Genomic DNA, 15,000 nt, shown 5'->3' with positions numbered 1-15,000 from the left:
TCACGTGATTGGCTGCTTCCGGGGAGAAGGTGATGGCATCCAAAAAGCTGACCGCGTCTACTGGCAAGAGCCTGTCAAAGTACTTGGCACAGACGTCATAGGCAGTGAGGAAGTCTGACTCGGTCTGGGGGGAGCGCTTGAGGACGTGGGCATCGCCCTCCCAGAAAAGCTTCCGCAGCCAGGTGGTGTGGACAGCGCTTGCTGTGAGGGCTCCACCCCCTTTCAGGGGGACGCGTCCGGCCAGTTTGGAGATCGACAGGACGTTCTGGCTGGTCAGCACAGGCTCCAGGGCCTTCAGCGGGTCCGAGTCCTCGTCCGTCAGCTTCTTATAGTCCAGCCCTGTTGAGACCCGACGGGGACGCGACACAGATGAACTTTTTGTTACAGCCCTGCATTTATTCTGTTGAAATAAAGTGGATACTGTGGGACACAGACTGCAAGTTACAACTGTAACTTGTATATTATTGTTTATTTAACACCATAATAAATCATATATAGCCTATAGTCTCAAACTGCATATGATGGATTGCACACATGCTTCAAAAAAAGAATTGTAAAAAGCCATCAACCAATAAGCTTACTACTGATAGGCTGACCTCTATGTTATGTATGCATTACAAGTGGAACACACTTTGCAGACATTTGGAAAATTAGACTAAAATCATGACTTGCTGTGTGTGTGTGTGTGTGTGCTGATAGAGTTGGCAGGGAAAAACAGAAATACACCCAACTCTGATGCACAAACACACATGCTAATCTGGATTTGAAATATTTAAGAACAAGCTTCAGAGAATAAAACCTGGTCACCACTGAGGCTGATGCACTTCCTGATGTCCTGCCAATTATCTGACACATTGAAAACTACTTAGTGTGATACGATATGATTCACCCACATTGTGATTCGACACAATTCGATTCAACATGATACGCTACGATGTAAAATTCAACAATTCAACAAGATATAGCCATATCGAATTTATTTCTTTGGATCTTCTTAAGCATATCTAGTTAAGACCCATGTTACTTTCACGGTTCAGCTCTCACACCATGTCGTTGCTTCAGGTGAGCACTTAAGTCAGATGTTCTGCTGCATACTTTATAGTGGCACATGCAATTGGCACAAATCTTCCATCTTTCTTCAAAAATCAGAAGCCAAACATTTCATTTGTGGAGGGTGTGTGTAGCACCTCCTCCTGCACAGTAATCCACAACCCGGCCAGACTTGCCTCTAACTCATGTGAAGACTGGCCACTGACAGCAGTGAAGAAGAGCACTCTAGACATGGAATTAATCTCAGTGTTAAATCAGCGGTCACGTTTCTAAAATAATAAATGCACAGAGTCTTACTAATAATTATATCGGATAATAAATCAAATTTTACCGATGCAAAGATGTTAGAAACGCTGCATGCCAAGTTCATCCCAAATTGCCGAACACTTTTTAAATCAGTGCAGCCATGCTGAACTTATGCTGGTGCATCAGTGTGAATCAGTGAATTTTACCAGCCCTAGCCAGAACATAAAAAAGGATTTGTGCTTTTTAAAAAGGGCCAGCTACATACATACATATACACACACACACACACACACACGAGAGAGAGAGAGAGAGAGAGAGGGGGGGGGGGGGGAATTGAGTGACAGTGTGAGTGAAAGAGACAATGGTATAAGGGTGCATACAGAACTCTAGTAAGGGATGGTGCATCTAGGACTATGCAAAAGTGCGTGTTGTGTGTGTGTGTGCACGCCTGTGTGTTTGAGAGTGTCTGCTTTAAGTGACACACACACACACACACACATCATTCTGTCATATCAGAAACAGTGCTGTGCTTTAAGACGCCTTTGCCAGTTTAACTGTTACTATAAGCCCATGGAGCTAGACCAAAGATAGACGAGCCTGAAAAACATGCCTCCACAACATGCTTCTCAGTTTCTCAGGCAGAACTCATGGGTCATAGGTGATGCCTCCCAGGAAGACACTGAGACCCTCCAATCCAAAGTGTATAGAACTGCTGCATCGACTGGATAGCAATATGCAGAGTATAAATTAATGCCAGTCCCAAACTTCCATAAAAAGAGAGGTTAGCGTAAAACAATGAGATGTGGCAGTGTGAATTCCAATCTGCATAACCTCATTAATATTCATCCAGGTGTCAACTGATTTGCTCTCCGCAGCCTGCCCTGCCCCCCAGGACCTAGCCTTTTATCTGCTTGAAATTCTCACCAAAGTGAAACTCCTCGTACGAGTCGGAAAGGGAAAAGTCGCCCGGCAAAGCGGAAAAAACCCCAAAAAAAACCATTTCTCTCAGATGCAGCTAGTGCCGCCTGTGCAAGCTCGCCGTGCAAGACAGAAAGCTAATTTGTTTTCGCTGCGTCAGGGAAGCACGCTATTAAAACTCTCCGCGCCACCCTGCCATGACTCCGGGTGATGTGCGTTAAATGAGGTTTCGACGCCGAACCCCATTTATGCTGGACGGGAATGCAGTCTGGATCAACGGTTAAATGGCGAGCATTAGCTAATGCTCTCCGTCAGAACAGTTTATCAGACATATTTCAAAGCCTTTGAATTTTAAGGATTTTCATTCAAGCAAGGCTTGATTGAATTACTGTACCCACACATGATAATACAGATTGTTTTTTGTTTTTTTTAAACCATATACTGCACACCCACACAGAGGGAGAGAGAGCGCATGAGAGAGAGTGAGTGAGAAAAATACTTCCCCCCAACAACCATAACGTTCCTGGTGATAAATGAAGCCGGTGGGAGCCAATTAACCAAGATCATTTGCATAACACTAACTGTCCTCTAATAGTTTCCATCCATCTCAGGCAACGAGAGCATTTTGGGGGCAAATGTTCCTTCAAGAACTCTCCTACCTGCCCAGGCACATGTTGCCCAATGTCCCTCAACCACAATGTCTCATCCTGTGTAGTCTGGTCACCAGTTTACTGAAGGGAACGGGTTTTACAGGGGGGTGGGGTTGGTTGTCTCACGAGGTTAATAATCACTTGGGGAGAAAGCCCATCCACCTGAGTGCAGCAAGTGAAACTAATCCCCCCCCCCGCTCCCCCCGCTGGTGGGGTCATTTCCTGTGTGCTTTAGCCACAACCGCTCAGCTTGTGATTAAAACATGGCCGCACAGTCCTGCCACATGCATAGAGGAGAAGAATAGGGATAATTAGCCAATTCAGACCCCATCTGCACGTCCTCTTCGTACACTGGCCGCCTCGGTTTCCGCTTACTCTTCCTTTTGTTTAATGCACTGAGAACGAACGACAACCACATGTGGGTGGCGACAAGCCATGGTTCTTTAATTGTTGCTCGTAATTTGCATCTTCCTCACACCAAAACATCGCTGATGAACAGAAGAGGCTGATTAGGTGATGTGCATGTGGTTAAGAACGACTCGTTTGGGCTGTTCGACAGGAGTTGATCTTTTGTGTCTTACATTCTGGACGAACATCAGTGCATCATTCTGTCCATAGCTAGAGAGTGGAGGGAATAGAGAGCCATCAAGTAATCAAGAAGCAACAGATGATGGACTCAGGATCAGCATGAGTTTAAGAAAAGCATTCCCCCTGGCCCCAGGCAGAAGAAAGCGATGATGCACAGAGACTCATCCATACCAGCAACAGGGAATAGAGCACGGAGCAATAAAATAATCCTGTAAATTATCTTGTAAGATTTACAAGCATTCTGTTTTTCACCAGGCTGCGAATAAAAATGGTATTAACAGTCTGACTGTTGGTGAATACTCTAAAAGCATTTTGTGATCCTGGAATGATGCCCCGTGGAAAACACTGGTAGGTTATTTTTATGCCATCTGCACCTGAAAAGCATCTGACAGAAAAATGACACCCTAAAACCAGTTTAAATGACTCTAAATGCTGAATAACTTGTGGGTTTAGCCTCAGGCCATTCCTTCCAGCTCCACCCACATCTGAGTGCTGCTACTCACCGCTCGCCACGGCCTTGAGCTTCTTGAGCAGTTTGACGTGCGTGCTGGGTGCCATGGCTGTGGTTGTCGGAGGCCCTCCACCTGAGCAGCCGTCCAGCAGTGTGTAGTAGTAGAGCAGACGTGGCAGGTCGTTGCCAGCGATGCTCGGGTACACATACTTGCCCATGTGGGCAAAGAAAGGCCCGGGCTCCACCTTCAGCACATGGAACAGACCGAGGGCCTCACTCCGACTCTCCAGCTCCTTGGTGGAGAGGCTAGGAAGGTTGGAGAGAGAGAGAGAGGAAACGATGATGACAGTTGGGCAGGGGCGTGGAGAGAGTCAAAGATAGGGAAACAAATGTTGCTTGACAATGAAGCCATACAGGAGCTTGTAGAACTTGGAACATAAATCAAAATCATCTTATTGGTCTGAAAAAATCATCACATATTTCCCCCAATTCAACCAGCCCTGATTGATCCAAAGAGCTGATGGTAGATCGGCTGTTCCCTACACCAGGCTGAGGCTGCACATGCTCATACGTGGAGTTCCACGGGGCATGAGACATCAAGGACCAGGGCTGTGCCCCTCTGCATCCCATGTGGGTTTTCTTCCCCACCACATCTCCCCTATAAACCCTGCCCTCTTCCTTCCACACCACATCTCCACCTTAAACTCTGCCCAGTTTCACTTGGACCTGTGCAGTACTTGGCTTCCAGTTGTCAGTTGGCTGGTCTCACTGCTGATTCCGTGGACATTGTGTTTGCTTGCGTGGTGTCTTCATGAGTTGTAGCCCTAACCAGCTCCGCACCCCTGTCCCTTAATTCAACGTTTTTCAGTGAAGATCAGCAGCCTGGTGGCACTGCCCCAACAGCCTGGCCCAAGTCTGATGCATGGAACTGTTTTACAAGTCAAGTTATCAATAAATTACAACATGCGCCTTTAAAGGCAGCCAAACACGTCTCTGTGGCAAATGCTCTGGATTGTGTGTTAGGGTGTGTGTGTGTGTGCGCGCGCGTCTGTCTGTGGGTAAGAGACACAGAGGCGGATATCTCTGCAGAATGCAGAACTAAAAGTGCGAGACCAGAAACCCTTCAGATCGACCTCCTCTGCAGTGTAATCTAATGAAAGCGGGTGGGTGTACGTCACATATGTTAATGGAGTTAAACAAGGCAATGCAAGGTGGCTATGATATTAAGGCAGGCTATTTGGGATGGCTTTAACTGAAGCTAAAAGCCCTTCCATTGTCTGGAGAGCCCAGCCTCTGTGGGCTTCTGTTCATGTTTAATGGATGGCACTGCGCTAGCTGCAGGCTCCCTGCCTCACTGCCCTTGGGGGAGGGGAGGGGAGTTGGGGGGTGATGAGCATGTGCTATCACAGAGGAAAGGTGAGCATCCCATCACCGAGCAGCAGGGAGAATCACAGGATATACGGAAAGAACAAAGCGACAGAAAGGAAAAAGCTATAGAACATGGAAGTTACAGACAATGCAACATTTTATACACAGACATTTGGTTTTTAAAAATGAAGTATAGTTTTTCCATTTCAAATGTTTTTGCATTTTAATTTTCACTGAAATTTGGTTCAGTCTGAATAACAATTGCCAATTTACATTTGTGACCTTGTCCTTATAAGTGAACACACACACACACACCCCTGAGATGGACAGGCACTTGACACCAAAGCTGTGGTAGCAACAAGTCACCCTTAAGCTATAGGACTGGATCACAAAAGTGGCAGAACAATCACACACACACACACACACACACACACACACACACACACACACACACTTAAAAGGGCCTAATTCTATCAACATTTAAATAGGGCCAAGCTCGACATGCTCACAGGAAGTGTGCTGGCGGTAATTCCCATTCCTCCAATTCCGAGTCGTCCTTGTGCCCCACTGTAACGGTGAGCAGTAAGGAGGCGGACGCAAGAACGACGAAGAGCGAGATTTATTAGGGGCAAATCCAAAAGTCATGGTCGTTATGGTAGTCCAGGGTCATAGAGCCAACACGTAGAGTGCGGGGATACATGTTCAACACATGAAGGAGAACAGGGGAAGCAGGCAACCGATGCTAGGAAGAACTAACAGGCTAACGGACACGAAGGCCAGGAGAAACACAAAGGCACGGAGTAAACGATAAACGAGCATGACTTGCATACATTCAATGAACAGCAGAGACACAGTGAACCAGCGTAAATGTATGAACTAATTAACTCAAAAACCAGACAGGTGAATAACAGGCGTAGAAAAACAGATGAGGGGGCGAAGAAAACGAAACCAAGGAACAGAATGACTAGAAAGTAGAGGAAAACAGATATGGCAGGGAAGCAGGGAGGCCAGGGGGTGGCCATTCATGACGCCCACATACAAATTTCAAATAGTTCCCCCCTCTCCTCCTTAGATCATCATCAATGAACACCACAATCGCTTGTAATCATGATGTGTCAAACACCGGCGGTGTGAATTTACAGATTTCTTGACAAAAGAGCAAAACTGAGAATATTTGACAGTTTCCTTGATGCTGAACCTTGTCATGAGCAGGCAAGTTATGGCATGGTTGCGTGAAATGCTTTCGTGCAAAAGCTTGTATGTAAATTAGGACCGGGGGATGCGATATCTGCAGAGGAATGAGAAACTGGGTTGTTTTTGTGTTTAGAATATAAGGGGCAGGGGGCAGTTAATAAAAGCCCCAGAAAGCCACATCAAAGGTTGATCAAGTTTAATAGCAGGATATTTACCATGCAGATCACATGATGCCACACGCACACATGGGCAAGTATGTGTACCTGTGTGTGCGCATGCACGCGTTTTTTTTCCCCAAGCTGCCATAAAATTGATCACGTCACAAGCTCTCTAGATTGGAGACCTGGACTTTCCAATAGACTGGGAGTATAACGGAGTTAAAAGAGCGATTAACCATACATCCACGGTCCATATTGATTGGGACAGGTACACACGCACACAGCTCACCCTTTCACCTCCTACAAGTAATAAAATAGCTCTGGTTCAATGAAACCATTACTTATCAAAGCTGTAAATCTTACTTTTCAATTGAGTTTCAAAAGTCAGAGTCATTGGTCTGCAGTGGGCTGGCAGACACCTGTTGTATAGAGTCCAGCATGCTAGGAACTGAAGTCGCTGTATTCCTCTCTTACATCTCGTATTCCTTTCTTTCAGAGGGATTTTGGGCATTGGTGTCAGAGCAGACTGATTTGAAGAATCGGAAAATGAATGTGTGAATGAATGTTTATAATCAGTGTTCGACTTACTTCAGCAATTCGGTTAGGTCAGGTTAGCTGGCAAGTCAGAGAATGACAGAATGGCAGATTTCTAGAGAGGTCTGTTACATCGCTGATTCCTAGATGCATCATTGCGTCATTTACATCAGCACTGCTTCCTAAAGAGCTTTGTTACATCGAGCGCTGATTCCTAGAGTGCTATGTGACATCAGTGCCAATTCCCAGAGAGCTCCGTTACATCATTGCTGATTCCCAGAGAGCTCTGTTACATCAGCGCTGATACCTATAAAGCTCTGTTACATCTAGCACTTATTCTTAGAGAGAGGCTAGAGCAGGACTTAGAGCAGATCACTATGGCCAGCAACAGAGAGACTGCAGAGCACCAAACCCCTATTACTTCCCCTCTCTCTCTCAGTGGAATTGATTAGCTGTGGAATTGATTAGTGTGTTCATCATGACAGGGTTTGACATTCACCTTCAGGACTCTGTGTGTGTGTGTGTGTGTGTGTGTGTGTGTGTGGGTGAGAGGAAGAGAGAGAAAGAGAGAGAGAAAAAAATGCATTTTTTACCCGCTGTCAGTGAAGAGGAACTCAAGGTGTGTCATATGCACCTCCCACAGAGGAATATTGTAGCGCTGGGCTAGGGAGCGAGAAATCCCATATACACTCTCATCTAATGTCCTAAAGACACACAGACATACACACAGTTAGAATTCATATAAACAGGCTTGCAGATGAAAGATTTAAAAAACCTCAGACCCCCCCTCATCCCCCATCATCCAGATGTTTATATAAACAAACTTACTGGGCAAAAAACCAAATATATAAATAATGCGCACATACACAAATGCACACCAGCAAACCTTTTTTTCCCCCTTTGTTAATACATGGGGCCATAGATGCCACACACACACACACACACACACACACACACACACACACACACACACGGAACGCACTCTGCCAAGCCGAGGATGGTCTCTTTCTTATACTGGTGGTCGCTGCTGAAGCGCTGGACGTCCACGCCCCGTCCAAGGCCACGCAGCACCTGCGCCTGCGTGAAGTCAGTCAGTCTCTCGCTCCACAGTCGTAGCTGACCAATCATATCCTCCAGCTCCTTGTCGGCCCATTTGTGACCCTCATGGTCAGCCACGTGCTTGGTCACTAGACGAATCAGCTCCCTTGGATCAGCCTAAGGTCACGGGGAGGTGGAGAAGAAGTCAATCCGCTTAGGAGTTTTCTGTGCTGGCTAGACACATCATAAGCAGCACATGTTAAGAGTTTTCAATGATGTCAGCAAAAGTAATAGCTTCCAGCAATCTACCAATGCTTTAATATAGAACTATTATTCCCAGAAAGTGTTTATTCACCACATGGTGTTTGTGCATGTGTGCATTCACTGGGATGAGCTCTGGTTCAGTGTTGGTGAGGAAAGACCCCACCGCAATATGCACAACAATTACCAGCCATTTGTATGCAGGGAAACAGCATTCCATCTGCCACTCACTTCCAACACTGCACCTGCCCCCTATCTGCCCCCCACAGACACAGAACACTCCCCCCACTCAGAAGTACCACTCCCCTGAGGTAGCGCTCCCCTCACTTAAACGCAATACAGCTCCCACACAGACATGGCAAATTGTGATGGCTAGACAATTGGGTCATGCCCAAAACAGCAGGTCTTCTGGAGCGTTCTCGGTATGTAGTGGTCAACAAAAGTGGTCCATGGGAGGACATCCGGTGAACCAGAAACTGGGTCATGGGCACCCAGGATTATTACTGCGTGTGGGGAGTGAAGACTAGCCGTTCTGGTCTGATCCCACAGAACAGCAGCTGTAGTTGTTCATATTGCTGAAAAAGTTGCGGGCTATGAAAAATGCTGGCTATGATAGAAAGGTGTCAGAACACACAGTGTATCCCAGCCTGGAGTGTATGGGGCTGTGTAGCTGCAGACTGGTCAGAGCACCCATGCTGACCCCTGTACACCACTGAAAGTACATCAGAACCAGACCATGAAGAAACAGAAGTGGCCCTGGTCTAACGAATCACATCTTTGACATCACGTGGACGGCTGGGTACATGTGCGTCGCCTATCTGAGGACGAGATGGCACCAGGATGCATTGTGGGTAGAAGGTGAGACAGCAGAGGGAGTGTGATGCTCTGGGTAAAAGTTCTACTGAGAATCCTTTGGTCCTGGCTTTCATATGGGTGTTAGTTTAAGTCGTAGCACCTACCAAATCATTGTTGCAGAGCAAGTTCACCACTTCATGACAACAGTATTCCCTAATGTCAGTGTGCATTTCAGCAGGGTAACATGCCCTACCACCCCTAAAAAAACTGTTCAGGAATAGTTTGAAGAACATGATAGAGTTCAAGGTTTTAACTTGGCCTTCAAGTTCCCCGGATCTCAATCCAATCGAGCATCTGTGGGATGTGCTGGATAATCACGTCTATGAAGGCTGACCTCAATTTACAGGATTTAAAGGACCTGCTGCTGATGTCTTGATGCCAGATAACACAGGACATCTTCAGGGGTCTTCTGGAGTCCATGCCACAACAGATCAGAGCTGTCTTGGCAGCAAGAGGGGGACCTACACAATATTAGGCAGGTGGATAAATTGTTGCCCCTAGGGTGAATGTGAGCATTTGGTATGTACAGGCTGGGAAAATGGCAATTAAATTAACAGTGTCAGAAATAGAAAGGAGACGATGAAGGAGAGGAAGATGATGCAGGAGGAGGAGTTGTGGAAACCAGAGTTTGGGGTAAAAAGTCAGGTAATGCTTAGCTTGATGGCAGATGGAGCCGCGACGGAACACTGTCCCTCGGACGCCTTCTTTCAGGAGAAAAATCTGCATCTAAAAAGTCTCTTTCTCTCAGTCTCGCAGACACATATGCACACTCCCACCCAACTATATACAGTCTTGCTTTCTCTCTGGCCCCCTCTCACAGTTAAACCCCCCCCCCCCCCCCACACACACACACTTTCTCTTTCATACACACATGCTCTATGGCTGCCACACTGTACAGTCGTGGCCAAAAAGACGGACACAAATTTGCATTACTGCCTCTTTTTTTAGATCCTTTTCTCAGATGTTTATATAGTATAGTGAAGTATTATAAGCATTTCATGTTTTTTTTTTTTTTTTACTTTTTGACAAAATACATCCAGTTTAAGCAAAGACTTAGACTTACAAAAAAAGCCCCCAAAAAACCAAACAAACAAAAAAAGACTGAAGCAATAAACCAGTGAAAACCAAAATTTGTCACTCTCAAAACTTTTGGCCATGACTAAGTGACAAAGCTAGATCAAAAGCTTGTTCAGGTGCATCTCGGAACCCCCCCCCCCCCCGCTCTGCATGTTCTAATGGCTTAGAGATGGCCAGAGGTTTGCTCGGTTTAATATGTATGTATTCAGACTCCCAGTCTGGAAATTTGCTGTAGATGGGGAAACACAGTCTGGCTCAGCATGGGTATTAGCAATAATGATGGCAAAGGGCCTTTCTGCACATTAATGAAGAGGGTGTGCTGCATATTTACCCACCCACACACACACACACAATATGTAAACCATTTCAAAATACTTGGAAACTGGGGTGATGCGGGGGGGGGGGGGGGGGGGGGGGGGGGGGGAAAGGAAAAAAAAAGAAAAAAAAGATGGAATGCCTGTGACATTTCTCCAAAAAGTCTGCCGGCAAACTTAACCACCACCCACTGGAGCACAGCGAAAGGCGGGATATGCCAAGGTCTCCCCACATGCTTGAACCCAGAGCTTGCCAAGGTCTGGGCCAACCTCCCCAGCTTGTGACCCAGAGATGACCCCGTGAGCCAGATGTGCTGGCTGTGAGCTGAACCTAACCTCTGACACCTGGGCACGCTGGAGAACACTGCAGCTCTGGTCCCCAGGATGGAACTGGCCTTTGAACTCTGCCAGCCTTCCCTACCATCTCTCTCTTCTCAAAGATCAAAGCACAATCCACAGAAGAAAATAAAAGTAACCAGTTGTAGTTCATCTCCCCACACAGCTACCTTAGAAAGTGGGCTGAGGTCATGTGATTTAGCATTGGCCTGCAAGCATCAACTTGGCCATGACGGCAAAAACCTAAAACTGTGACCAATTCCCTCCTTCAAAAGGGCCATTGTGTTGTGTTGCTGTTGTTACATTAAGGACACAAGCTCAGTGAGGCCAGACAGCTTGTAGAAACGTGAATTCACTACACCATGGCTCTACAACACAACTATACATCAAGGTTGAAACAAACTCAAGGGGGAAGACAGACACCCCTTGAAACAATGCAGATTGCCCAAATATGGCAAAAAGGGAGGGGCTTCAATATATTACTGAACATAAGCTGCTTTATATCCTATTAAGATAATTAAAACCTAAAAAGCCCAGCCCCTTAGTTTCTGCAAGTTATAAGGTAGTGTGCACTTATTTAGAAGTGTGTTTACTGTCAGCACTTGTCTCAAGTATGTGCATGGAACACCTTCAGGAGATTTTGTGTGTGTGTGTGTGTGTGTGTGTGTGTGTGTACACGCACGCTCCAAGCTATGATGAATGGCTGGCTGCAATTCTCAATCTCTGTACCCAGTGGAGTGTGAGAGTAAGGATCGGCACACACTACGACAATTATGCTAAACAGTGTCTGGATTCTCTCTCGCACCTCCATCTCCATTGGGGGGTGTGGTGGGAGAATTGGATCCAACATGGCCGCACTGATCCAGAGGTGCAGGAAGACGCATCCTCCCTGGCCTTCTGCAGTAAATTGCCTTAAAAAGGCTTTTATTTTGAAAGGTTAGACGGGCAAGCTATTGATGACTAGTGAGTCTGACGGGCCATGGGAGTGATGCAAGAAGACACACTGGCACGCAAACACACAAAAAATAACTAAAACAGTGCTGACATGTATCACATCAGCACAGCACAGCTTCAGCAGGTGAAGCTCTCCCCACCAACCCAGCCCAGAGACCACAACCACGCAACACACTGGGTTATTACCACGTTACTACCACATTACACTCCAAGTGCAGAGATCCGCGTAGCGATATTTACTAAAACAGCTGGAAGAAATTAAGACGTGGGGGAAGAAACAAATGAGCTCTGATCTACTAGCTGATGTCATTCTGTCATCGTGCTGACGTCATTCACTAGGAGCTGACCCACACTAACGATACATGTGCAATTTACTCAAATTACTCACAGGCTGTATGCTTTAAAAAATACAATCATGGGCTTTTTTTTGTTTGTTTGTTTTTTGCCCAGGCCAACTGTAGTAGAGGTAACCAGATTCATTGTTCTTGTGCTTTTCAATATAAGGTAAGGACAAGAACCCCTCCAAACACAGTTTGTGGTGTTAATTTCTCTATAGGAGAAATCAAAGACTCAATGACCTCGAATAAATTGTGGTAAGGTATTAAATGTATAAATGAACAAAAAACAAAAAAACAAACAAACAAAAAAGACAGAAAGAGAAAAATGGGGGAGAAATTGAATGAGAATGTAGCAGGTTTACGGAGAAGAGACACAAGGCGAAGAGGGGAGCAGGACAATGCAGAGAGATGAGGGGTGTGGGGGGGTGGTATGGAGACAGCGGAGGACACAGAGGGAAAGACGGAGAGCTATGTGGCATGTCAGACTGCCCACGAACGACACGATTTCCAGAAATTCCCACCATGCTCGAGAAGTGGGCTGGATGTCAGGGTTGGACGGACACACACACACACACACACACACACACACACACACACACACACACAGTGAATCAAAGCAACAAGAGGAGAACTAAATCCTCACTCTGCTTCAGGAAATTTGTATAATTTGGTATATGGGAGTGATGAGGACACAAGAGATTGAGAGAGTGGGTGTGTGCATGTGTGTGGCGATCTGGGCACAAACACTCTTCAAAGGTGGCCAGTGGCTTACTTTACAGCAAAACTCCAGTTAAATGGAATGTTCACTCTTGTGCGCGCGCACACACACACACACACACACACACACACACACACACACACACACACACACACACCTCTACAACAATGACCTTGTTCTTTAACTGTCCTGATGAGAATTTATTATAGTTTGCAGCATGAACAGCACTGCATGCTAATGATGCAAACGACACTCTCGTGCACTCTCTGCTACTGTCACAGTGCCGCCCCCTGCTCCTACAAAACACCACCCAGGGAGGGGCTGCCGTTTTTGGCGTGCTGGCGGTCAGGTGAGCATCAGGGCGCAACGCAGCGATGAGCGATCCGGCTGCCCAGCTCCTTACCACTGCTCCAATTAAGCCGCCAGTGGCCAGCAACGACGACAATGTAACACGAGCAGGGGAGTGGCGGGGTTACCCCAGGGGGCAACTCCCTCAGGTCATGCTGTAACATCATGCATTAACAAAGTGCCTGCTTCTATCATTAACTCGTCTGTAAACAGACCTGCCCAGGCTAAGCACAGCCTCTATATCTAACTGTACGTACGTACACAGGCACACACACGCCTAAACAGATTTACTGCACAAAACGAACACAGACACCCCCGGATGTTTCCGTCACACAGAGTTGAGCTCTAAACCGGGCAACCCATCAACAGGGCTGAAGTGGCCCTGGGCCACAGTTTGACAGCATCCAACTTTTGATGAATAATTTAGGCAAAGAGCCCTTGGTTTACTGTTAGCTGATGGACACACACACACACACACACACACACACACACACACACACACACACACAAAGTAGGTAAAGAGGCCAGCAGTTCATCTTCACTGGGACAAGTTAGTGAAATGCAGGGTGGGCTTTTAAGGTGTCTGGTTAATTTGCAAAGCATTCATTTACAACCCCAGGATAATGGCACCTTTGAAAACATCTAGCAACAGAGCCTCTAACCAGAAGTTACTGCAAAAAATCCGAAGACAGTTTTGGGGGGAAAACATCTGCTACAATGGAACAAGTAAGTAAGGACAGAGTGAGGTGTGTATGAGTGAGTGTTAGCGGGTGGCAGGGTTGGGCGATAAGACAGTAATGCGCTATACTACGGTATTTGAAAATGGTGACAAAAAAAAAAAAAAAAATTAGTGACGGTATTTCAGAATGGCAACAACGTCTTCCACTCCCCATCTTGTAAAACCAACAATAGCACGTTCAGAGCACATTCACGGGGCGGTGTGGAGCTTGGCGGTCACTGACTGGTGACTGAGGTGTTCACTGTTTACTGAGGTCATACATTTTAAAGAGAAGGGGGGGGAGCCAACATGGCTAGTGGTGAGTCAAGCAAGCTAATTTCAAATCAAAATGCTACAGCTGTAATTTGGCAGCATTTTGGATTTGTTCCAAATGAAAAGGGAACCAGCAAACCTTGATGAAACGCGTCGAATATGCATTCGCATCTAAAAAGTAAGCAGCCTTTAATCGCTTCGCAAATACCTCAAAAAGCCATATTGTCACTGCTGGCAAAGCCACAGCGGCACCGTCACAACAAACGGTAACAGGCGCTTTCGCCAAATGCCCAAAATATAAAAGGTGCAGTGCGAGATATAAGGCATTGAGGGTGTACATCAGAGGTTACAAAATACCTCGCTAAAGAAATTGTGCCGTTCCACACGGTCGAAAAGCACAATCAACTTCGGCCATGACTCAAACACTTGATTGCCAGTACGAGCTACCTGGAAGGACATACTATTCTAAAATAGCGATTCCATACCCGTACAACAAAGTTCAACAAGATGTATAACACATACTGCAGGCAGCTGCTCACCGACAACAGATGTGCGGCCGTCGGTGAGCATGACGCCATACATGTCCATCCACCTCATCACAGCAGACTGGAAA

The 15,000-nt window shown here is 46.3% G+C and overlaps 1 protein-coding gene across 3 annotated transcripts in view; it reads right to left on the bottom strand.

Moving 5' to 3' along the window:
- nbas (NBAS subunit of NRZ tethering complex) overlaps positions 1 to 15,000 on the bottom strand; it is a 119,330-nt gene that overhangs the window by 41,773 nt on the left and 62,557 nt on the right. For all 3 annotated transcript variants that reach the window (XM_035528768.1, XM_035528767.1, XM_035528769.1), the window contains 4 exons: positions 8,140 to 8,372; positions 7,751 to 7,861; positions 3,956 to 4,209; positions 5 to 339 (listed from right to left, as the gene is read on the bottom strand). In XM_035528768.1, the coding sequence (XP_035384661.1) occupies positions 5 to 339; positions 3,956 to 4,209; positions 7,751 to 7,861; positions 8,140 to 8,372 (933 nt within the window). The remainder of the gene's footprint in view (positions 1 to 4; positions 340 to 3,955; positions 4,210 to 7,750; positions 7,862 to 8,139; positions 8,373 to 15,000) is intronic.

This window comes from Electrophorus electricus, chromosome 8 (assembly GCF_013358815.1).
Source record: "Electrophorus electricus isolate fEleEle1 chromosome 8, fEleEle1.pri, whole genome shotgun sequence".
NCBI classification, from domain to species: Eukaryota; Metazoa; Chordata; class Actinopteri; order Gymnotiformes; family Gymnotidae; genus Electrophorus; species Electrophorus electricus.
This window is presented reverse-complemented; position numbering and strand designations above follow the sequence as displayed.